The sequence below is a fragment of the Schistocerca piceifrons genome, chromosome 6 (assembly GCF_021461385.2).
Source record: "Schistocerca piceifrons isolate TAMUIC-IGC-003096 chromosome 6, iqSchPice1.1, whole genome shotgun sequence".
Taxonomy (NCBI): Eukaryota; Metazoa; Arthropoda; class Insecta; order Orthoptera; family Acrididae; genus Schistocerca; species Schistocerca piceifrons.
The window spans coordinates 88661538-88687733 of NC_060143.1; the positions used below are offsets into that span (position 1 = coordinate 88661538).

The 26196-nt window shown below is 39.7% G+C and overlaps 1 protein-coding gene across 1 annotated transcript in view; it reads right to left on the reverse strand.

Annotated features, from left to right (window-relative positions):
• The window catches only part of LOC124802482 (UDP-GalNAc:beta-1,3-N-acetylgalactosaminyltransferase 2-like), a 126858-nt gene that overhangs the window by 50385 nt on the left and 50277 nt on the right, over nucleotides 1-26196 (reverse strand). Inside the window, exon 3 of the mRNA XM_047263291.1 lies at nucleotides 16013-16139. Coding sequence (XP_047119247.1) covers nucleotides 16013-16139 — 127 coding nt within the window. The remainder of the gene's footprint in view (nucleotides 1-16012; nucleotides 16140-26196) is intronic.

The window sequence follows — 26196 nt, forward strand, 5'->3', positions numbered from 1 at the left end:
TACTTCTACTCTCCTGTAGTCCATGGGGGCCTCGGCATTCCATCTGCTGTTGGATGGGCCCTATTCTATGGCAGGGCCGCCTCCTGACACTGCAGAAGATGGGTCCAGCTGTGTACATTGCGGGCCTGCGCCGTGTACAACGCAAGGTCGCGGCACTCAAGCGGCACTTAACGTCGAAAGGCCACGTCCTCATGACGTCGGAGCAGGTCGGGGACATGTGGACAGCTCGCCTGCACATCGCCTTCGACAGTGTGGCCCTCTTGGAGTCTGCCACCATCCGGGGGCAGCACCAGTGGGTCACCGACACCAGTCGTCTTCTATCTGGGCGTGACTTCATTAACGCCATCTGCGCCCACATCAACACCTTGCCCTCCAAGGCATGTCAAAGTCGTGGGCGTACGGCTGACAAGCGATACCGCACTGGCTCCAGGGCTGTCGAGATCGCGAACCCCTTCATCGAGGCTTGCGGACAAATGCACGGGTCCTGCGTGAAACGTCACAACGCTGTTGTGAAGTACCTCACGCGTGGACTCGCTCAAAGGAGCTTCGATGTCTCAGTGGAACCTCACCTTTGAACATCAGAAGGCATCCACAAGCCTGACATCATCGCGGTCAAAGACGGCCAGGCCCACATCGTCGATGCCCAGATAGTCAGAGACCACCTCCGGCTTGACTGGTGTCACCAGCAGAAGGTGGTGAAATACAAAACGCCGTCCATCAGGCGTGCTGTCCTCGACCTTCGTCCCGGCATCCAGAGTGTTGTCTACTCCTCGGCCACCTTGAACTGGAGGGGAACCTGGTCCCCACAATCCGCACGTGACCTCTTGAAGCTGGACTTCAAGGTGCAGGAATTCGCCATCATTTCATCAAGGGTGCTGACATCGTGATGCGCATCGTACAAGATCTTCGAGCGTATGACGGGTCATCGCCCGATGCCCAGGGCTGGTGTTGGATAGAGCGCTGGTTCTCTTCTACCCTGACTCCTGGGGTCTATCACAGGAGTAATAACCTGTCTTTGTTCCTTCTCTTCTTGTTTCTGTGTTTTGTTTTGTTATTTAAGTTATGTTTATTTTCTATCTTTATACATTGAGGTGTTACGCCCTTGTAAGCCTTCACTCCGGTGGAGGTATGGCGTGGTATAGTACACCTATTTACCTGTATCTCATGTATGTGTTATTCGTCGGAATAAAGACAGCTTTGAATAAACACGGGTCACGTGGAGATTACTCACTGTAATGCAGACTGCTCTGCGCATCAGACCTGGTTCTACGATATATGCTCACCACGTCAATACTAAAAAAACTCGAATTTTCAAAAATATGTTCATCTTATAGGGCGCATCTTTCTGAAAAGTCTGAAACATAAAAGATACGTGTTCGAGGAAATGTAAGACACGTTATTTGGTCTTAAGTGTGCTAAAGTGCTGTGCCACGCCTCTTCATACAGCATTCTTCTATCACACATCACTGTATTTTGCTCTGTGGAATTGAAACATGTATATTTTGTAATGGATGCCATGAAACTATATTCAGGACAGTGGAAATTGAAATGTCCTGTGGTGCCTCTCCTGCTCCCAGACGGCCGGTTTGACAGCCTGCCCCTCTTTAAAAAAAAATCTCACAATTAATAGCAGAATGGATTATTTCTAATCGGGAGAACAAGAACTCTTCAGAAAATTTGCACTCTTTATTGCCTATTAGCTAATAACTTGATGTTTTGTGTGACATAAAATTAAATGTAGGATACATAAAACCAATAAAGGCAAGAGACAAGCAAGAAAGTACACATTTCTTCAATCCTTAGTTCCTAGTATTTCTTCTCTCTAATCTTGCTGCAGATTTACATGGTGTGCTTTCCTTATTGTGAAAGAATCTATTACCTCATCAAAGTTCATCAAACGTTTTGCTACATGAAAAATCGAAATGTCATTATCTAATACTGTGTAAGCTGTTAATACAAATAATACCCAAGACTGGTGAGGTTTCTCAATCTGATTACATCTATTTTATCACTGTCGGCTAGATAAAACAAAATAGGCCTTTCTTATATTGCAGCAATTTTGTAGCACACACTAAATAAATGAGACTGTTTTGGCAAAAATGGTCATTTTTATAACACGACAGAATATAATTCACAAAGTACCGATATAAAATGCCTATTATGCCTACTACAAGCAAACTGCTTTATGTTAGGAATTAATTTCACATTTCATTCATAGGCACCAGTTTCTCAAGCATGAGATTGAAAGGTAGTATTACGAAATTTTTACATAAATTTGGAATCATCTTATTGTTCCATAATTTGTGTGATGTCCCCGTTTCTTCTCCTTCCTCTTTCTAACAAACAATCATCACAAACTCTGTAGCTATCCTGCCATTGTCACAATTTGTTCGCTGATTAACTTCACTAACCCTGCCGAAATCACAGGTTTAGTTATCCCACAATTATTCTCCGATTAGGCGTTATTATGTGTTTGTACAACACGTTTTCCATGTTACTTCTAGAACAGAACTTAAGCGGCTGCTAGCCGGGGACTGTTCAACTGGTCCTTACTAGTGTAGCTATCTGGCCAAAAATTTTCTGTCAAAATTTCATTTTCCTGGGTACACCGAGAAGACAATACATAATCTTTCTCACCTGTTATTCCTGTTAGTTGTTTATTTCCAGTCTGGTAGTTTGAATCTATGGATTTCGCTAGTAATTATAACAACACTGATCATTCGCAACACCATAAATGGAAATGTCGCGTGACTAGGGCCTCCCGTTGGGTAGACCGTTTGCCGGGTGCAAGTCTTTCAATTTGACACCAGTTCAGCGACTTGCGCGTCGATGGGGACTAAATGATGATGATTAGGACAACACAACACCCAGTCCCTGAGCGGAGAAAATCTCCGACCCAGCTGAGAATCAAACCTGGGGTCTTAGAATTGAAATTTTGTCGTGCTGACCACTCAGCTACCAGGGACGGACATCAATCACATAATCAGACAGCGATTGGCAGTCGCTCAGCTCATATAGCCCCATCCCCTTTTGTCTGCAGAAGTTTATTTTTAGATGCGATGAGGATTCTCCTGTCAGAGACATCACATACACTATGCACGCATTCAAAAATCAACTTCAAATGTGTTCAAAAACGTTCAAAAACCAACAGGGATGCGTCTCAAAATCATACGAATAATTGATAGACCAACGTGCGCTGGATGCTGGGTGCTTTATGAAACACATTTCTTTTCCTTCCAGAATATGAATTTGGCGCCCCATTTTCCTGGTAGCATCTAGCTGCTTGTTGCACAGCCAACAGCCACATTCTTGTAGCCAGAAGTGGGAGAATCTACTACTCAAATGTGACTCAACTACGCATGCGCATGAGCCCATTCGTAACTGCTAAAATGAATCTAAAGTAAACAGTTCTGATTTCACGCTCATCAGAGGCAATTTGTTGTTATGAAACATTGCACAGTTTTCCTAAAGCCTTTGACACATTTTGCTGTTGTCAGACGATTGCATGAGCACTGTATGTCATTATTGTATATGGCGCATTTCATTTGCAAATTAAGTTATTTTCGATTTTTTCTCTCGTTTATGTTTTATTGTTAAAGTATTATTTTGCAGTATTGGGATACAGTAATATCCTTTGTTAGAGTATTAGTTCTTACCGGTCAAAATTACAAAAATTTAACAGAAAACTAAAACAATGAAAATTTCCCAGAATTCTAAAAAATGCCCAGGTTATTCCTGGTTTTCTCCCAGATGAAAAAATTTCCGGGTTTTTCCCGGATCTCCCGGTTGTCCCAGGTCGTATACACCCTGTATTACCTAATGGTTCAATAAGGTGTCATGCTGTCATCGTTCAGTGGGTTATGTGTGGAGGAAATGATGATCTGATGCTTAACTGTAATTTAAATTTACTATATCTTTTATACAAATAAAGTTACAGGGTTGATATTTGCAACATTTTTCATTTTAAGGATGCACTTTTATGTGAAATGTCGATCGTTAAGATTGATAAAAGTGTTCAGATTTTAGCATTTAGGTCTTTGTTACAAAACTTGTTAATTTCACTTTAACAGTAAATCCCAAACTATTATAAATATGATCAATATTCAAGTTTTATTGGGATCACCATGAAAATTTAAGAAAAATGGTAGATAAAAATTACTGTGGCTTCATTCCCTGAATTACTACAGAATTAAGTAGTTTTCATGAATGTTTCCCTTTATGGCCGATCTTAGGTCCACCATATTAAACACTGTTACACCACACTGGGCACAAACAGCTCCTACGGGGTTTCCCTTTAGCGCAGGTTCTCGTCTGTCTCACTTGCACACTACAGCGCTTAGGCCTGACCAGCCTGGATTCATTCAGCACAACAGATGCCTGTGAATTTCCCCATCTTGTGGTGAATCTGTGCTCTTTGTGGCACACGGTTCTGGATGACAGGATTCGTTTCACAATTCCTGGAAGGTTCTCTCTTTCGGCCACATACTTAAATGAGAGCGAAATGCTCGTTAACTCACACACCTCCACTTCATAACATGTTGGCGTGCCATATATGTTATGAAGTAGCACCCAAATTTACAAAACACAAATTCATAATACAATAACATAAATCTAAGTGCCAGATCAGTAGTGTAATTATCTGTAGTGGTGTTCATGCAGCATGCTTTAAACTTAAAGAAACTTATATCTAATATAAATTATGAATTGTGGGATGTTAATTAAATGCCAAATAAAACTATACATTTACCAAAATCGACAGTCTAATGAAATGTCGCAGAAACATCATTGCCACTGCACTCACTTTCACAGAACTTTTTCGTCACAATGAAGTCTCCAGCAGCACTCCACAGAGTCAGAGCAAAGAACCCCACCAAAATTCTGTGTGGCTCCGCATTCCATCACCATCATTTTATGGGAACAAATCTGTTGAAATTCGATTTGGTTGTAGATACCAGAAAACAAACACTTTCTGAAACCACCCAGGATTTGCACTGAACTCTTCCCGTGCTGGAATTGATACAAATAGATCTAAACTACACCATAAACAATTGATTTACAGCGTTTGTAAGACGCTCATAAATTCTTCAATGATTCTGACGTTATTCAAGTCCTACTAGAGATATGCATCTCGTGACTGATTCTCAATTGACTTCATTGACAAATTAATATTTTCTTTTAAATTAAATAGCTCCCTTCGACTCAAAACTAACAACAAATATGAACAAATCTCACCCCTTGTTTAATTCCATGCAGTGAAGTTGTGTACACAAATCGTTACTCCATACAACAATAAATTATTCCCCCAAAATATTCTCAGATAATTAGATAAACATAAATCTGTCTTCCTAGGTAAGCATTATTAATTTTCATTTTCCAAATTTCTCCAACCTCCACGCACCCAAATTTGTGTGACCATAACCTATAAAACTTAAGCCTAACACTTACATACACATATATAAATCCCTTATATACCCTCCAAAAATCTAATTTATATGCATACTGTGCACTGATTTTTGACTTTATACCGTTCACAAAATAATCAAGTTTCCTGACCTCCTTGCACCCAAATGTGCATCTAAACTATCTCTTTATAATTGCACAGACCTTGTGCAAAAAAAAAAAAAAAAAAAAAAAAAAAAAAAAAAAAAAAAAAAAAAAAAAAAAAAAAAAAAAAAAAATCCTTAAGTGACTAAACAACAAATAAGCTACAATAAATCCTGAAATAAAACATTGCAAATTACCCCTCCAAGTAATCTTATAATCTAAACACAGATACACTTATTTCTTAAACTGCTTTCCCCTTCTCAATGTACAGCCTCAATTTTGTCACATTTCTTTTTCCTGGAACAGGGTTTTGAGTCGGTAGGCATTAGGGTGCGGACATTCTGCCACTACAAATGGCCCATAGTACAGCTCAAACAACTTTTTTATTTCTCCATCCACTTCGCTGGACTTTTCTTTCGTACATACTAGGACTTTGCCTCCTACTTTGTATTTAATTGGTTTGTACCACCAATCATGCCATTTCTTCCTTTCCGCTGCCAGCTTCTTCATACAGGATTTTACCGCCTGCTACCTCTCAGAGGCTGACTCAGCTTGGCACTGCGGGAACTCCACAGTTTCCGTTAATAGAAATTTCTGTTTGACTCCTGTCATCACCTCCAAGAGCGAATATCAAGTTATGTTACTTTTCACACTGTTCAGAATGTCCTCAAATAAACATACATATTCCACCCACTTTGAGTGTCTATCACTCGCAGAAGTCTGACGTAGTCATCCAACTTTTCGCATATAATGCTCACAAGGGTTACTCGCTGGGTGGTACATAGATATTTTAATGTTTTTCATACCATGGTCGTTCATAAATTTGTTCCAAACGTTAGATGTAAACTGAGATCCGTTGTCAGATAACAGCCTTTCTGATTTGATTATGTTTTTAAAGACATCCTTTTCTAATTTGGCTATCAGCGTCTTGCTGTTAGCTTTCTGTATCAAATAAAGTTTAATAAATTTTGAAAAGAGGTCCACAACAACAAATATGTACTTCATACCACCACATTGTGTGGGCAGTGGGCCAAAATTGTCAACCACCAGTAACTCTCCTACCTTGGTCAATATTATATTTTGCATTACCCTTGTTGAGTTGTAGTTCAATATTTTACTCGCTGACATTGATCACAGGCTGCAAAATACTTTACTCACTGACATCAATCACAGGCAGCCAGCCATGCATGTATCCATCTGGCGAGGTTATTAATGTGGATGTATTGCTCTCTAAGTTCCGTGCACTTCTGGGCCCCATAATGACCGCGACTTACATGGATGTAATCTATCAGCTGTTCCACATGTTTGTCTGGGAAGCATAGTCTTCTCATCTTTTCTGCGAAACAGCACACCCTTGTGGATCTTGAAATAGCGGGGTATTTTTTCACAACCCTTGCTGTCAAAGTTGATTTTGATCATCTTCAGTTCAGGGTCATCACTTTGCACTCTTTGCATATCCCTGCAGACCACAAGAATTTCCTTTTCCGCCAGTACTCCTTTCATGTACAGCAGCTGAAATTAGTTCTTTGTCTCCTCCCCTTCATGGTCTTCCTCTCCAACGGGTAGCCGCACCAGAGCATTGACAATACAATTATATGTCCCTTTGATGTAGCGTATCTGGTAACTAAATTGCTGCACGAATATTGCCCAGCACATCAAACGGTCATTTAATATTCTATAGTGTTGCAGAAAGCTAAGGTCCTTACGGTCAGATAGCACTGTTACCTCTATACATTCCAAATACATATGGAAATTTTTCAATCCATACACGATTGCAAGCAGCTCCTTCTCTGATACACTGTATCTGCATTCGTGTTTGCTGAGTATGCGGCCGGCGAAAGCCACACTCTAGTGTTCTATTGTCCCATCGATTTGTTTTTCTTGGAAGATTTCACAGCCTATCCCATAATCTGAACTGTCTGATGACAAACAGAATGGAAGGGTCATGTCAGGATAATAGAGCATCTTGTTCGCACACAGTTTATCCTTTATGTATTGAAATTCCTTTTCACATACCTCAGCCCATTTCCAGGATGTTTTTTTCTTTAATAATTTACATAAATTTGGGTTATTCATTCATTCCTCCATTCACCAAGAATTTTTGATAAAATCCGCATAATCCGAGGTACGATTTTAATTGCTTTTTGTTGGTTGGCCTTTTACAATCTGTGATCTATTTTAGTTACTCCGTACTTGGTAACATTCCCTCAGATGTAAGAGTGCATCCTAGAAACTGAATTTCGCATTTGGCAATCTTTAACGTCATCCCACCTCATCTTAAGGCCACACGCACTTCCTCCAGTAATTTACAGTGTTCGTACCAGGACTCCGTTGCTATTAAAATGTTGTCCACATAGATCACCAACTTACTCATCAAGCTTACCACTAAGACATGGCTTAGCACTCTCACAAATACCGCCTCTGAAATTGTGAGTCCGAACGGTACAACCTTAAACCGGTAGCTTCATCCTTCGAATAAGAGAGCTGTGTAAAGTCAGAGTGTGTGGGATTTGCCAAAATCCTGAGGTAAAGTCAATACCAGATATCAATTTTATGTTGCTGACACTGTTACAGCGGTTCCTCCATATTACCAAGCTGGTCAAATTCTCTCACAATTACCTTATTTATCTTACGTGCGTCTAACACGATTATAACCAATTTGTCTTCTTTCTTTACAGTTACAATGGGATTACAATAATCGCTCCTACACTGCTCTATAATATCCCATTATAGTATCTGCATTAACCTGGTCTTGACGGCTTCCCGATCAGCAATAGGAATTATATAAGGCTTGCACTTAATCGGCTTGCGTGGCTTCAGTTTAATGGAGTATTCAAAGTCTGTTACTTTACCAGGATGATCAGAAAATATGTCCTCATAACAGCACAACAATTCACATAACTCCTTTTTCTCTACCTCCAATATACCCTTGACTGCTCCTACCATTTCCTTTATCTTGCCACACATACTGTTCTCTTCATTCCAACCATGCATAATTTTGGTGTGTGCAATCTGGTTGTCCCCAGTCAAAAGATTCTTAAATCTTACTTTTCTTTTTACAGCCTCAATTTCAAAATCCAAGCAACTTCCCATACAGCGAAGAAAAGGTTTATATTTACATAAGAAATCTGTTCCCAGCACCACATCTTTTACAAGTTCATTCACTACAAACCATCCTATACTAAAATGATTCTCCTCGCACTTGAATTCCAAGAGAACTTCTTGCCTTATTGGCTTACTTAAACCACCGACTGCCATTTTAATTTTTACACTGTATACAGGTAGTAATACTAATTTCTTATTCTTTAACCTATGTATAAAACATTCCAACACTGCTGACACATTACTTCCAGGATCGAACAGTGCGTCTACTTTCTCGTCATTTACTTTAATTTCAATGAGAGACTGAACATTAACCATTTCTTTTCGCTCTAAACACTGTTCCCTCAATAAATCATTCTCTATGTCTCGTCCCTTCTCTTCCATCCCTAGAGTACACATATCCTGTTCGATCCACCCCTCAATTTCGTACTCATCCCAAAATAATTGATTAAATGCTTCTTTCGCTCCAATTTTATTTTTTCTCCCTTATAGACATCTCGCTATCTTACACTTCTCTTGAGTCCAGAAATGAGGCAATAAAGATCGTAATATTCTACTGTACCATCGCCAATCAGTTACAATAAAATCACATTCCTCCTTACGATACCATTCTGTCCAAATATCACTTTCTATATTAGAATCAAACTCACAATATTCTCCCTTAAAATTATTGACATTAGTAGCTACGACATCACTATAATGAAATAAAGCATTACTTTTTACTTCCACGTCATTACAAACACCTTCACAAACATAACTTTCAACAGCCGCTGATACATCATACAACTCGCTACATAAAACATCATTCACCCACGTCGACAAATCATCAATACAAGAACCGTTCGTTCATAGTTTCACCATCATCTGCCATTACATCACTGTGTTTTGATTTAAACCCAAGCATAATACCTTTTCCTCTCCTACACCTTCCTGCACCACATTAAGTGCAGATTGCACATCAAATTCAGATCCACATTTATTCTCAGACAAACATTCAAGATACACAGATCCATCCAGAATTTCAGCTTCACCTCCATTAGTAGAGAGATATGCACAGATCTCTTCCTCTGAAGTATCAATACGAGCAGCTTCAACTTTCGTAACTGCAGCACATAAAACATCATTATTACCTTCCTCCAAAAATAATCTTTAGAATTTTCTATACCATCTAACTCCACCAAATTCAGCTCCACTTCAGCCCTCTTTTGGCACATAGAATCTTTCATTTTATTAACATTCACACACTCTTTTGTCTCACATTCATAAAACAAATCATTTAGCCCTAAATAGTCGTAATCACCTTTATCGTTATCCTTCATTATCTTAGGATTATACCTTTTATGTACAATCTGATTTGAAAATTTACCTATTTGATTCTCATCCTCATCACCTTTCTGCTTATTTATTGACATCTATCAGATTTCTGTTTACTTGCGTCCCATCCATCGCCAGTTTATTTTGCCATCCCCGGACCTGAAATGTAGCAAAACTTAGTTTTCTGATCTTCCATTACACAGGTTCATTTTACCAGGAGCCGGTCCCTCAAATCTACGTTCTTGGTGTCGGTCCCTGTCACGAAAGTATCCTTTCCCATTACCCATTTGAAATTTATCATTTGAAGTGTTTCTGTTTCCGTTTCCCTTATCAAAACTGCTGTTTGCATTCCGTTGATAACTTCCCAGATGTCTTTCATAGTAGTTATGATTTCCACTCTGAAAACTATTTGTCTGCTTACTTTGCTATTTCATTTTAAAAGCGCGGTCTAATTTTTTTACAAAGCCCAAAAATTCGTCTATTGAGTTGCTAGGACTGCACTAGATCCCACTGCAAATTTTCCAGTAACCGCCTTTTCAATGTCGTAATTTCAGTAAACACTCCCAATGGATGTTTCACATACATTAATCTCACAAGTTCACATTTACAAAATTCTCACATCGACCCGTTCCCGTATTTAAATGTTGGCCCATTCAGAAACACATTTTGGAGTCACGTTTGCTTTGCTTCACTCTAGAACTTGTTCAGGAAACTGCTTTCAAATATTTAGTGTGTAGTGAATGTAACACTGTGTATATTTGCCCACGATTGCCGCTCACCTTCCAAATGTCTTTTCACGAATTTTATTTTTGCCTCGTCCTGCATGCTACATGCTGCTAGAAAATTTACTGGGTGATATTTCCCGTCGTCTCCAAAACATTTGACCATTCCCGACTTCATCCACAGAACACTGATCACTGTAGAGGTTTGATGTGCAGCTAAAGAATTCAATTCGCTTTTTATTTCATTGATTTGCTTTTTAACTTCACCATTTTCAATTTTAATGCCAGATTCTACTTGTTCCTTTATTTTATCTACGTCTTTCTCCCCTTTACTTATTTGAATGGATAAGTTGCTAATAGCCTCTGTCATCTCAGCCATTAGAGCATCTTGCCTACTCATACAATTTCTTGCATTGCCTCCCAGATCTGCCTGCAACTTCTCCACCTTATGACTGAAATTTTTCTCTGCTTGATCCATCTTAGAGTCAAGTATCCCAACTTCATCAGAAATTTTGCCCATTTCATCCCGAATGGATTTTACTTTTCTGTCTATCAAATTCCTCAATTCCATTAGTAATTTTACCTACTTCATCTTTCACAACCAATGCTACTTGGATTGAACCGAATCAATTTTTAAATTTACGTCACCGATTTTGGTTTTAACAGAATCAATTTTTGATCCCAATTCTCTTACCATTTGCATTAATTGCGACATCATGTCTCCCCCAAATTCATCTCTCTTGCCTGATTTCGGACTATTTGTCCTACAAAATTCACTGCCAATCACACTCTCCCACTACAACTTCGGACTAAGTGGCTCGCTAGTATTTTTGGACCCACACAAGCTGGCTGACAGCTTAATATTAGCGATGTCTATTATTGGCAATTGAACTACAGAATCATACATAATCTCACTATCAGCACGGGTACTTAGCTTTGTCATGCTGGATCTTTCTGCCATGGTAGTGCTGCCAATGTTGCAGTTGAAGCCGATGCTGAAGATCTTGTAGCCTCTGCTGTGGTACTGTAACTGCCACTGATGGCTGGAACCATGCACTTTCGATGTCGCCTCTTCTTCCGCGTTAATTTTTTTTTTGTCACTGCTAACCACTACTAAAACTCGGTGCACACAACTGTTGCAAAATTTGTAGTTCAGAACCCCCATGCAAACTGCCTAAATTGCCACAGCCTTGGGGCCTAGACCACAGAATGTCGTTAACTGTGAGAATTACAATTGTAATTTCACAACTATTAAAGAAACCTAATATTCAGTCCTGCAATGATCTCACATTTAATTTTTGCGAGAGGTCCTGCCTATCAATGTTCAGATAATACTTTTGGAAACACTTTGCAAAATTCATATCCAATTCTAAAACTTTCCAGAGTTCATATTCAGCAACTAACACTTTCCAAAATCCAATCCTCTTCCAACACTTTGCAAGATTCTTATCCCTCAATTAACACTTCCCAAATTCCTATCCCGGTCGAGCCCCCAATTGCAAGCTAACATCCCAGAGATGCTCGGGCTCACAAGTGGTTCCTCTTCGTCAAAATGTCTTGGCTCAAATTTGCCTAGGGGTTGAACCGCATGTGTCGCTTTACATGCCCTAAATTAGACACTTGTGACCCTTTGGTTAAATTGTCTGCCTGGTGGCAAGTTTGCGAAATTGTATGAAACAAAGCGAAATTTTCTAAGTCATTTCGCTCCGTAGCTATCTAAAGACCAACCGTTCACTTTCGTGTCTCCACCAGCACTGTCCCTCTGCCCATCTCCAGCCGAGTTTCCCGCATGCTGAACATTGTCACTCACCTGACTAGTGCAGTTCCCTTCCCTGAAGCCATCCATCTCATTGGCTACAGCTTATTCTACATCATTTTACATTTTAACATAATTAAAAAACCAAAGCTTGACCACTTTCACGATCTAAATAAAGTAACAATAATATCCATTACATAATAAATGTTAAATTCTTTTACATAAAACCAATACAATTTCCTTCTAATTTCCTTAATGTCATGGCCAGTAGCCTGGCACCAGAGTGCTTTCTGATAAATAAATAAATAAATAACAAAAGTAACTGTTATGCACTAAACTCTACAATAAATATTCTGTTACCTAATGGTTCAATTAGGTGTCATGCTGTCATTGTTCAAAGTGTTTTGTAGAGGAAATGATGATCTGATGCTTAACTGAAAATACTGATAATTTAAATTTACTATTTCTTCTAAACAAATAAAGTTACAGAGCTGATATTTACAACATTTGTCATTTTAATGATGCACTTGTAGATGAAATGTTAATCGTTAAGATCGACCAAAGTGTTCAGATTTTAGCATTACAAAACTTGTTAATTTCACTTTAACAGTAAATCCTAAACTATTATAGATATGATCAATATTCAAGTTTTATTGGGATCTCCCCAAAAATTTAAGAAAAACGGTATATCAAAATTACTGTGGCTTCATTCCCTGATTTACTACAGAATTTAGTACTTTTCATGAATGTTTCCCTTTATGGCCGATCTTAGGTCCACCATATTAAACACTGCTATGCCACACTGGGCACAAACAGCTCCTACGGGGTTTCCCTTTGGCGTAGGTTCTCATCTGTCTCACTCGCACACTACAGCGCTTGGGCTTGACCAGCCTGGCCTCATTCAGCACAATAGACGCCTGTGAATTTCCCCATCTCGTGGCGAATCTGTGCTCTTTGTGACACACAATCCTGGACGACAGAATTCATTTCACAATTCCTGGAAGACTGTCTCTTTTGGCCATATACTTAAATGAGAGTGAAATGCTCGTTAACTCACACTAAACACCCCCTATGTGCAGTAGAGAAACATCAACAAGATTGCTGCAGGCATTGATCTAGGCTTTAGCCCAGAAGATATGTTGGTAATGCAGAATGTAAGATATCATTTTTAATGGTGGAACACACAAAAACTCCCCAACAAGCTTAAATCTAAGAATATTGTGGTCCAACTTCAACAATATTTATTATATAGTAAACTTAACTACACAAGTAAGTGTTTCACCAATGTGAGGAAAAGCCAGATTGCTACTCATTGTAAAGATGATACACATCAACCTGGAGGGAAGAGGGACGGGAAGCGAAATGGATAACTGGGTACAGGTGGGGAGGAAGGAAGATGGCTGTCTGGCAGAGCATGCAGGGACTATATTGCCAACAGGTGCAGCATTGGGAGGCTGCGGAACAGGGATGGGAGAATGGGGGAGGGAGGGGGGAGACAAAAAGGAGAGTAGCAGGAAAGGGGAAAGACTAGTGGGTGCATTGGCAGAGGATGGCTCACAGAGAGGTGGGAGATGCGAGCAGGGAGTAGGTGATAGGACAGAGGAGTTATTGTAGGCTGAGGCCGGAATAATTTTTGGGGCGGAGATGTGTTGTAAGGATAGCTCCCATCTGCACTGGGGAGTATCCACATGGCTGGGGCAGTGAAGCAGCTATGGAAATCAAGCATGTTATGTTCAGCTGCATGTTGTGCTACAGGGTGGTCTCCGTTCATCCCAGTGGACAGCTAGTTGGTAGTCATACCAGTATAAAAAGCTGTGCAATGATTGTAGCAGAGTTGCTGTATGACATGGCTACTTTCATTAGTGGCCTGGACTCTGATGGGGTAGGATAAGCCCATGACAGGATAGGAATGGTAAGTTCTGGGTGGGTGGATTGGACACATCTTGCACCTGGATCTTCCATAGAGATATGATCTCTGTGGCAAAAGTTTGGGACTGAGAGTGGCATAAGGATGGTCTAGGTTGTTGTGAAGGTTGGGTGGGCAACAGAATCCCACAAGAAACAACTACAAAGGAGTGCCCTCTTCATCACCTAAACCTGGATTACAAAAGCTGAACCACATCCTTTGTCAGAGCTTTGATTACCTATCATCATGCCCTGAAATGAGGGACATCCTACTGAAAATACTTCCCACCCTTTCTAAAGTGGTGTTCCGTTGCCCACCCAACCGCCACAATATCCTAGTCCACCCCTACTCCACTCCCAATCCCAACTCCTTGCCACAGGGATCACATCCCTATGGAAGATAAGACATGCCCAATCCACCCACCCAGCACCTCCTGTTCCTGTGCTGTCACAGGCTTATCCTTTCCCATTAGATTCCAGGCCACCTGTGACAGCAGCCAAGTTACGTACCAGCTCTGCTGCAATCACTGCATAGCTTTTTATATTGGTATTACTATCAAAGAACTGTCCACCAGAATGAACAGCCACCACCAAACTGTGGCCAAGAGCAAAGTAGGCACCCTGTAGCACAACATGCCTGATTTCAGTGGCTGCTTCTCTGTCCAAGTCATCTGGATCCTCTCCTCCTCCATCAGCTTTTCTGAACTGTGCAGGTGGGAGTTATGCTTACAACACATTCTTCACTCTCAAAATTATCCCAGCCACAACCTACATTAACCTACTGCCCCATACCCTCAACCCAACAGTTTCCACCCTGTCTGTCCTAACACCACATCCCTATTCTCATCTCCCACCCCTTTGTGAACAACCATTGCCAACACACCCACCTCTCTTTCCTTTCCCTGCTCATCTCCTTTTTCACTTCCCGTCCACCACCCTCCCCACCTCCCTGCCCCACGGCCTCCCAATGCTGCACCTGTTCGCAGTCTAGACCCTGTATGCTTCCCCAGATTGTTCTCTTCCCCCACCTGTACCCTACTGTCACTTCCCCTTCCTCACCCTCTCCAGATTGCTGCTTGCATTATACGTGATAGCTGCATTCTAGTCCGAGCTGACAGAGATGGCAGGTGAGTATCAATCTATCTTTTCTTTATATTGTTGACATTATAACCTGAAGTTTCCATTGTTCAAATATGTGCTTCACAAGAATGAATCTAATTAAATTTGCACTGATAAACTGCATCAAATTGATGATTAGTGTAATGACACAAATAATTCTGGAACTTCATCCTCCATTTTAGTTAGTGTTAGTAGCTCTTGAGAAGGTTGGTTTAGTTTGCAGACCATCAGTATTCCAGAAAGTTAAAGGGGCTGTACCAAACTGAACCTCTGTTTCTCAATGCAAAATATTTCCCCAAAATACAAATCTACTTCTAAAGCCAACCAATATGCTGGTAACATACAATCCTTACATTAATCACCATCACATTCCTGGCATTTTTGCTACCCTTATTTGCAAGGAACAAGAACAGATGGGCAATTCTGGGAGGAAAAGGAACAAATAAATTGGGGAGGAATGGGGTGCAAGGGCAGATGAGATCATAACTTTTAGAGACAAGACGTTATAACCATATTCTGTAGTACTTAACTCCTAGTTACACTGTCTTACCTATAAAAAACAGATGGACAAGATATCTGCATCCCTAAGAGAATAACTGCATGCTGAACACGAAATAAGAATGTTTCAGTAGCTGAGTCACATACATTTTTGGCACCACTTGACAAGACACAACAATCTGTCAACAAATAGCAAAGAAAAAAAAACAATAATTTACAATTATAATACTTATCCTGACAAAAACATAAAAGATCTGAACACTGAGAAAACTGACAGATGAAAGCATGGTATATTTTTACATCTAGTATTATGGTTGTGAATTTCACAAATGCATAACCATAAATATCATTAAGGAATAAATATATCAGCATTTCAGTTTCTGAATTCCTTAGTCCCTGAAGAGCTTTCTGGATGTTCAGTAATTTATTTTACACACCATTTTTACTGCATACTTCATATAAAATAAATACTTTTTTCACCTTAACTGTATTGCCTCTTATGCCAGTATCAAGTGAAAGTATGCTAACAGTCTTGTTTGCAAGTCATCATAACGAGAGAGATTTCTGAGTGCATAGTGGACAGGACTGAGCTTTCCAGTTAACTCCTCCACACAATGGTTATGGTGGTCTAGTGTGCAGAGTGCTACACTTTGGCAATGGAGGCCCTGGGTTCAATCCAGGGTAGGAGTGGGGAATACTCCTCATTCCAGTCCATTCAAGATGGACCCAGTCTTCTCAGCCTGCTATCAAACTGAGTACTGGCGATCTCTCCCAGAGATAAAAGGCAGCCAGGGCTACAGTTCATGACCCTGTGCAGCACTTTATTATCCAGATGGATGCCTAGGAACTTAACACATGGAGTTTCATCTAGTATCTGCTCAGTGATGTCTATTTCTGGTATTTGTAAGTAATTTTTATTTGTCTAGAATGGCATAGTATGAGTTTTCTGGCAGAATGATTGAAGAGCAAGGAAGAGGGATGAAGGAAAAGGACTGGTGAGATTTAGGAAAAGCAGAGAGACTGTAAAAGTTGCCTACAAACCCCAATCAGGGGAGACTTACCTGTCAGCATGGAAGGAAAGCCATTTTTCTTTCCTTCCATCCTGTCTGGTCTCACCAGACTGGGGATTTGGGTGACTTTTCCAAACTCTGCCCATTTCCTAAACCTCACTGGTCCTCTCCCCTCACCTCTCTTCCTTCCCCTTCAACCCTTCCACCAGAAGAAGGGGCCACTGGCTCCGAAAGCATGTACATTTCTTTAACCTTTATACATATTTTCTCCTCCTGCTGCTTTGTGAGTAAATTTTTTTTATCTATCCAATTATGTTGTATTTCAAAAACTATTTTAGCTGATACAGTATGAGTTTTTACAAGACTAAGAATTAAATTGTTGGCTGTGAACATCTGAGAATCTGTTTCATTATTTTTCTGGCTGTTTGACAGAACAAAATTTAACAACAGGAAATGTCCCAGGTTCTGAAGGGCCCTCGAATGTTTTTGGCGAATCAACATGAGCAGAACAAGTACCAAACCTTGTGCAAATACCATATTTAATATTTCTCCCCTATGAATTTGGTTTTGTTCCTTTGGTATCATTTGTTAATGCAACAATTCATTTTCTTTTGCTTTGAGATGACTCCATCTCTGCAAGTGTGTGTGTGTGTGTGTGTGTGTGAGAGAGAGAGAGAGAGAGAGAGAGAGAGAGAGAGAGAGATGCCTGTAATTGCATACTGTTTTAATTTCCTAAGTAAAATGTTATGGGTTGCTGCAATCCTTGGTAACACCACAGAAAAGACCTAAGGGTTCTCTTCCTTCTGAAAATGTGTTTGTGAGGTCATATATTGCTTCCATTGTAGGAAGTCGTTTATATAAAATAATATGAACAATTGTTTAAGGAATTGTGTCAGAAATGTGGCTCAATATCCTGTTGTAAATTACCTTATCAAAAACGTTCTGAGAGCATTTGCAACAAAATTCCAGATTCTGAACAAGTGCTAAAAAGTAGAGTACTTCACAAACCCGACTGACGCCAGTGAACTTCAGGAGAAAATTCAAGTGTATGCTGAAAGGATAGTCTAAAAGGAAATATGGATGGTGTATTCATCACAGTAAATAAGAAACTCAAAGCTACCAAGATATAATTGAATCTGTATGCGAGACTGCCTGGTAGTTCTCAATAACAGGGTGGAATCAACTTACAATTGGGTTCATCTATTGACCACCAGACTCAAACCCCAGATGTAATCAAAAACTTTAGAGAAAACCTCAACTTGTTAGTACATACGTTTATCAATCATAATGTAACCATTGGAGGAAACTTTAATCAACCAACTATAAATTGGAATAATTAGTTTTGTAAGTAGTGAATGTAACAAGACACTGGTCACTAATAAGAACAGACAGTTTGGAGGCACAATCATGGTGGAAACATATTAGACCTAATGGCAACAGACCTGGTCTCTAAGAGGATGTATATACTGAAATTGATATTAGTGATCATGATGCAGTTGTAGCAACAGTAGTTACCAAAGTACATAGGGCAACTAAACAAGTACCAAGACGAACATGCTCAGCGAACTTTCACGTTTAGAAGAATTGTTGACCAAGCAATGGATGGAGGGAGAAATATCTGAGAGGGAAGAGTTTGATGAAATTGGTGAAACGTTTTTCCACAGCACCAGCTCAAGCAATTGTTCTTAGTGCAACTATCATAAATAGGCACTATGGGACTGAGGTCATCAGCCCCTGGACTTAGAACTACTTAAACCTAACTAACCTAAGGACATCACACACAGCCAAGCCCGAGGCAGGATTCGAACCTGTGACCGTAGCAGCAGCGCGGTCCCGACTGAAGTGCCTAGAACCGCTCGGCCACAGCAGCCGGCTTCTAGTACGCATATAATGTAATTCTTGAATGGGAGATAACATTTTAATTGAAAGTTGCAGCCCGGTATTGGCAGATAAGTATGATACTGTAGTGGCCGTTTTGTTAAGAAGAATAATGCGATGTTCTTTCAGACACGCATGCATGTCCAAAGGAACACTGCATTGTTCTTCTTAACAATACAGGCACTTTAATATCACATATACAATTGATCCATGACTTATGCTACTTTTTACATGTGTGTGTTCCCAATATGTTGTTATGCAAAGCATGGCCAAAACCAGTCGGAGGTTTACCTACGGTAGACACAACTGTCCTTTGTACTTTAGTCACTACTGATATTCCTAATATCGATGAGATTCAGAAAACATCTGAGAAAATCTGAGATAATCCCACTGTGGGTTATGGGTAGATATGGTTATTTAACCCATAACACTCATCCATCTCTTCCTAAGATCACATTGGAGACTGGATGTTAGAAATGCATTGCTTAAAACATATGCTTCCATAGTTTTTTGAAGCCGGCCACTGGAACTATGCAAGGTATACACCAAAGCATGTACTAAAAATGGAAAAGGCACATTGCAGAAAATATGACTTACATCCACAGCAGGAAAGCAAAAGGGGGGTCTTGTAGGTACGACACTGCCTCCTGATCAAGAAGCTAGAGGGGTACTTTCACAGCACATATCTAATGAAGTATCCATGTCAATGGACCTAATGTTTGAAACAGAGAGTAACAGTAGCCTCTTCTCATAGAGAGATAGGAAATCGCACACAAATGTTAGATGCCCATGACACCAAGAAAATACAATCTCTCACAACACTTGCATTCTCTGTTAATTGACCAAGATACTACAGTTAACATTGTCACTGACCAGATAGCTGGTAGAAGAGCAAATATTTACGATTTTCTAGCTATTGGTGATAGAATGGCCACTGCTTTACAAAATAAATTACTTATTGGCTTTTATGACATGACCCATGAAGAAGTAACTACCATGGCTAAAAATTTTAAAAATAAATAAATAAATAAATAAAAATAAATAAAAAAAACATTACAGCTGGAAAAAGAAAATACTTATGATTCAGGAAAGATATATACTCCCTTATTAGTTAACTCTCATAAAGGAAGATGAATTTGTTAGATGTTCTTAAATATGAAATGTCTGCAGTTCCGTTGTCATTATTTAATGAATAGAATAATATGCAAAAAGGAAACAAAAGCAGTTCTGCTAAAGAAACTTGCTGTCACTACTTCAATTACTAATTCTACTGGTGCTCAGCTCATGGATGGCAAGGCTTTGATGTATTATATGAAATGGGCAATTGGTTCTAATGCATCCCCCCCCCCCCCTCCCCCTATATCATGATAAATGCTTACGAGACATATATTGTTTTTGATGATTATGAGATTCAGTCTCGAACAAGAAAGTCACCTATCTGCTGGTGCTGTTAAACAATTACTCCTGACATTGATAAGACCACTTCCTACCCAGGATATTATTTTAAGGGCGTCCAAAATAAGGAACAGCTAATTGATTTGCTATGCATCATCAAATATTGAGGTAATCAAGTACATTATGTGAATAAGTCACACGCACAACACATGGTTTTCCAGCGTGGTAACAAGAACATCTAAATTGTCGTGGAAAATGACTCAGACATACCCTTAACTGGAAGTTCTGCAGGCCCTCCTTAATTGGTAGAATTAGTAGCAGGTAGCTGTATGACATACGGGTAAAGTCATTGCAATTGCAAAACTTATAACTGATCTCACACAATATATTGTACATGTGCATCATCAAAGATGTGTGAATATTTTCAGTCACCTGAAGTACCACGGACTGGATCAGCAGTGATAAAAGGGATGCTGAAGATAATATTGACAATTTGACATGTGACACACTCGAGGAAAAGTTTGATACTAACATTAAACAAAACAAAGTGAAGACAGTATTTTAATGTATTATTTTATCTTTGTTGACAAAGTTTTTCATGTCAGACATACAACATTACTTTATCTTCCAGGGAAAAAAAAAGAAAAAAAAAAAGAAAAAAAAACCTGTAGTTGTAAGGACAAAATTGTAAACTTACAATATCCTCAAAGCTTATTATTCTTTTATTAAAGAGTAATTAACTATTTTTTCTGTATTCTTTGGAACATTCCAAAAATGTGAATAAAATTACACCATAAAAAGTTGCTCAGACATACCAGAGTGGTACCCATAAAATTAGCTTCTCTGAGTATCTCTACTTCATATAAAAAAAGTGTTATACCAGATGCATGCATAAATGAACAATGTGCACTTCCACAGCTGGCCCAGAGAGTCTGCCTCACTTGGCACAGATGGTGCAGCAAGTGCTGTGCCCTGTGCAAACAGATGTATATCAGCTGGTGCACCAGTCCCTCAGCCACTCTAATGTTTGTGGGACTATGGAATACTCTGCTGTTACACTGTGTGGTAATGCAAACCCTGATTTCGAGGTTTGTAATTATTATTATATCATTCAGTGTCTGTATTTTCCTTTATGTAGAAATGAATTAACAGTTGGTTGATGGGAATTCTAATATTGTGTTTGTGCAACCTTACAATATTTTTGGTGATGAGTGCAGTATACTACTAAGTGTGTTTTCCTCGTGGTTCACTATGGCCAATATGTAGGTAGAAAACATTCTTCAATCTCTTGTTGAACAGTAGCAAGCTCTCACCAACCAGCAGCAGGCTCTCTCCACACCTCTAAACAATTTGGTAGCTTCACTGATGTGCCAGGGTTCACCGCCATTGATGCAACCTCCATTGTTTCCTCTATGTGATGATACTGTTGAAGACTGGGGAACCATGTGAAAAATACCTTCAGCAACATTTCCAAGCTTTTGTGTCTCCAACCCCAATGTGCGTAAGGCATTCTTTCTGTCATGGATTTCTCCTTGTATTTATCACCTTTTGTGCCAGCTAGTCCCCCTGCAGGAACCTGCCAGTCTCTCTTTTGATGAAATGAGTCAGTTGCTCTCTGATTATCATTGCAAATGTACTCACATTATTGCTGCTCATGTTGAGTTCTATAACTGTCAAAAACAGCCACAACAGTCATACAGAACATGGGCAGTGGCACTGCACTGGCTTAGCCATCACTGTCATTTTGTTACTGAAGCTCACTGGGACTCATTAGCTGATTCAGTGGCTCGTGATGTGATAACACGCTTGGCCCTTGATAGAAAAGTTCATATACGTGCTTTACAGTGTGAGAATCCCTCTCTCACAGACATTTTGAGCACAGCTCAGTCTTTTGACATATCTAGGGGAGCAGGAAATCAGATAGAAGCTTCGTGTGAAGTAGCCTCTGTTACTTCTCCGCCTCAGCCACTGTCTGTCAGCTCATGAGGGAAAGATGACATAGAGACCATGCAATCGTGGTATCCATGGCACAAGGGGCAGGGATGTGCCTAACAGCATTCATGAGTGCACCAAGTGGGCAAAGCACTGGGCAATGTGAAAAAAAGAGGGACAAATTGCTTCTGCTTGGAACTCCCAGTCTCATTCATCAGACATGGACATGGACGTGGACAGTATTTCCCAGGATGTGAACAGTATTTCCCAAGTGATGGCAGTACCAAAGAAACTTTATATTGAAGTATATATGTCAAAAATGCAAGTAGACACAGGTGTGGCAGTGACTTAGTTAAATTCTCACACATATGTGGATCTCGGATCATCAGTGTCATCCCATGTCTCTCATAGGTTGGTGAGTTACAACAAATACCCATATTCAGATAGTTTTCAATTCCCATAGTCTATAAAGCATTTGTTCAGTCTTTGATCTTTCTAGTGGTAGATGATGCTAATACTGAAAACTTATTTGGGTTAGACATCTTCAAAATTTTTGGATTTTCTATTTCTGACAATGAGCATCTGGTATCTGATCAAGTTCCTTTCCAACAGTTCGATGCATTCTGCTTGGAATTTTCCTTACAGTTTTCAGAAGTTTAGGGTGTACTGCCAGTTTCAAGGCTCACATCACAATGAAACCCTCCTATTTTCTTTGTGTGATCCAACACCAATTGCTTTACAGGACCAAGTCACTGCAGACTCAGCCAACTTACGTCCTTGGGTGCGGTCGCATCTGTCTCCTCTAGTGAATGGTCTACTCCGTTGGCAAATGTCGCAAACCTAACAGCAACCTTCAGCTATGTGGTGATTTTTAAAAAGTCTGTCCACTCAACTCACAGCCTATTATTGATACGTATCCCTTACACCATCAATATGAACCCTTAGCTCAGCTTTATGAGAGGCCAATATTTTTCCAAAATAGACTTGTCTGAAGCCTACTTGCAATTTCCTTCTAGATGATGATTCCAAACGGGTCCTCATAGTAAATATCTCCTTCAGGTTATTGTGTCTGCCGTTCGGTGTAGCTAATGCCACTGCTATTTCCCAATGATTTTTGGAGCAATTCATGGCCTCTGTACAGGGGTGCATCTACCTCTACATTGATACTCTGCAAACCATCGCAAAGTGCACGGCAGAGGCGTACATCTCATTGTACCAGTTATTAGGGTTAATTCCCGTTCCATTCACATATGGAGTGTGGGAATAATGATAGTTTATATGTCTCTGTGCACGCTGTAATTATTCTAATATTATCATCGTGATCCCTATGTGAGTGATATTTAGGGGATTTTAGCATACTTCTAGATCCATCATTTAAAGTTGGTTCTTGAAACTGTGTTAGTACACTTCCTCAGGACAATTTACGTCTCTCTTCAGGAGTCTGCCAATTCCATTTCTTCAGAATCACTGCTAAACTCTTCCAGGAGTCAAACATATCTCTGACCATTCGTGCTGCCCTTCTCTATATATGCTCAATATTCTGTGTTAGACCTGTTTGATATAGGTCCCACAAACTTGAGTAATATTCTAAAATGCGTTGCATGAGTGATTTGAGAATAATATCTTTTGTAGACTGATCGCTCTTCCCCTGGACTCTACCAACAACAAAAAATCTACCACCTGCTTTACCCACAACTGAGCCTATATGATCATCCCACTTCATATCCCTACAAAGTGTTACACCCGGGTATTTTTATGAGTTGGGCGATTCCACTGGTATTATAGTCATTGGGTAGTAAAGTTTTTTGTTGTATGCACAATTTTACATTTCTGAACATTTAAAGCAATTTGCCAAGCTTTGCACCACTTTGAAATCTTATCAAGATCTGACTGAATATTTATGCAATTCCTTTCTGACTATACTTTATTATAGATAACTGCATTGTCTACAAAATGTTTCTGTTTGCTATAAATATTGTCTGCAAGGTCATTAATGTACAATATGAACAGCCAGGGTCCCAACACACACACATCTGAAGTTACTTACACATCTGATAATGACTCTCCACCCGAGATAACATACTGTGTCACCCCCTACCAAAAAGTCCTCAACCTAGTCATAAGTTTCACTTGATACTTCATACGATCAAACTTGTAAGTGTGGTACTGCTTCACATGCTTTACAGAAATCAAGAAATAATGCATCCATCTGACTGTCTTGACCCAAATCTTTCAGTATGTCAAGTGAGAAAAATGCGAATTGGGTTTCACACGACCGATGTTTTCAGAACCCATCCTGGTTAGCATGGAGGAGGTCATTCAGTCCAACATTCCTCATCATGTTTGAGCTCAGAATATGTTCTAAGATTCTACAACAAACCAACGTCAAAGATATTGGACAGTAGTTTTGTGGATCATCTCTGACTCCCTTCTTGTAGATGGGTATCACCTGTTCTTTCTTCCCACTACTGGACACGATTTTTTGTCTGAGGTATCCACAATAGATTATTGTTAGAAAAAGGGCTAACTCAGCCGCAAATTCAACATAGAATCTGATAGGTATTCCATCGGGCCCTGGAGCTTTGTTCGTTTTTAATTATTTCAGCTGTTTGTCAACACCACTGACACTAATACTAATTTCACTCCTCTTTTCAGTGGTACGAGGATTAAATTGGGGCAATTCTCCTGAATTTTCCTTGGTAAAGGAACATTTGAAAAAATAGTTAAGAATTTCAGCTTTTGTTTTGCTACCTTCAATTTCAGTTCCTGTCACATTTGTTAGGGACTGGAAACTAACGTTACATACGACCAGAATTTTTTTGGGTTTTGTGAAAGATCATTTGACAATATTCTGCTACAGTAGTTATTGGAGGCTTCACACACTGCCCCCTTGACAGCCAAACATATTTCATTCAGCATCTCTTTGTCCAGTTACACCTATTATGCCGTCATCTTCGTTTCTTTAGAAATTTCTTTATACTGACTATATACCATGAAGAGTCCCTCCCATTATGAACTGTTCTAAAGGGTACTTGAGCCATAGTTTCTCTACATGCTCCTGTCCTGCAGTGAAAGTTTCATGTTCCTCATTGAGATATCACACCACTGATTTTTTATCTAGTTTATTTACCATATATATCTTTCTGCTTGTTTTAACAGCCCTTGGAACTTTGCTAATCACTGTTGCCACAACCTTGTCATGATCACTGATACCAGTTTTGATGAGGATATCCTAAGAAAGATCAGGATTATTTGTTGCCATTAGATCCAACATATTTCCATCACAAGTGGGGTTCCGAACTATCTGTTCTAAGTAGTTTTCCGAGAAGGCAGTTAGTAATATTTCACAGGATGGTTTATCACGCCCGCCGCTAACAAAACTGTAATTTTCCCAATTGATTACTGGAAGTATAAAGTCTGCACCAATAATTACAGTATGATTGGGGAGCTTACATACAAGCAAACTGAATTTCCGGTTACGTCAAGAGATGAGAGTGGTTGACGATAGAACGATTCAATTACAGTTTTATGACCACTCCTGACACTGAGCCTTGTCCAAAAAATCTCACATGAAGCTTCAGTTTCCATATTGGTGGATTTAGTTTCTTATCTACTGTGATGAATACACCACCTCCATTTCCCATTAGCCTATGCTTTCGATATACACTTAATTTTCCTTTGAAAATCTCATTGCTATCAATTTCATGTTTCAACCAGCTTTCTGTACCTATATTATGTGAGCTTCACTGCTTCTCAGGAGCACTTTGAATCCTGGCACTTTGTTGCCAATGCTTTGGTAGTTAACACTTGTCATCTGTGGGAGACATTTCTTTCGGTCTTACAGTGATACTTCTGGATTCCTACAGCTGTTGTTATCTAGGTTAGATGGAGAGTCATGTAATCTAAAAAACCCTTGTGTGCACCCCACATCCAGTCAGCTACCTTGGTAGCAGCCTCCTTTTTTGACGCATTAGGGGCACTCTACAGGTCTCAACCCTATAGTGCGAGTCCAGGATGTTGC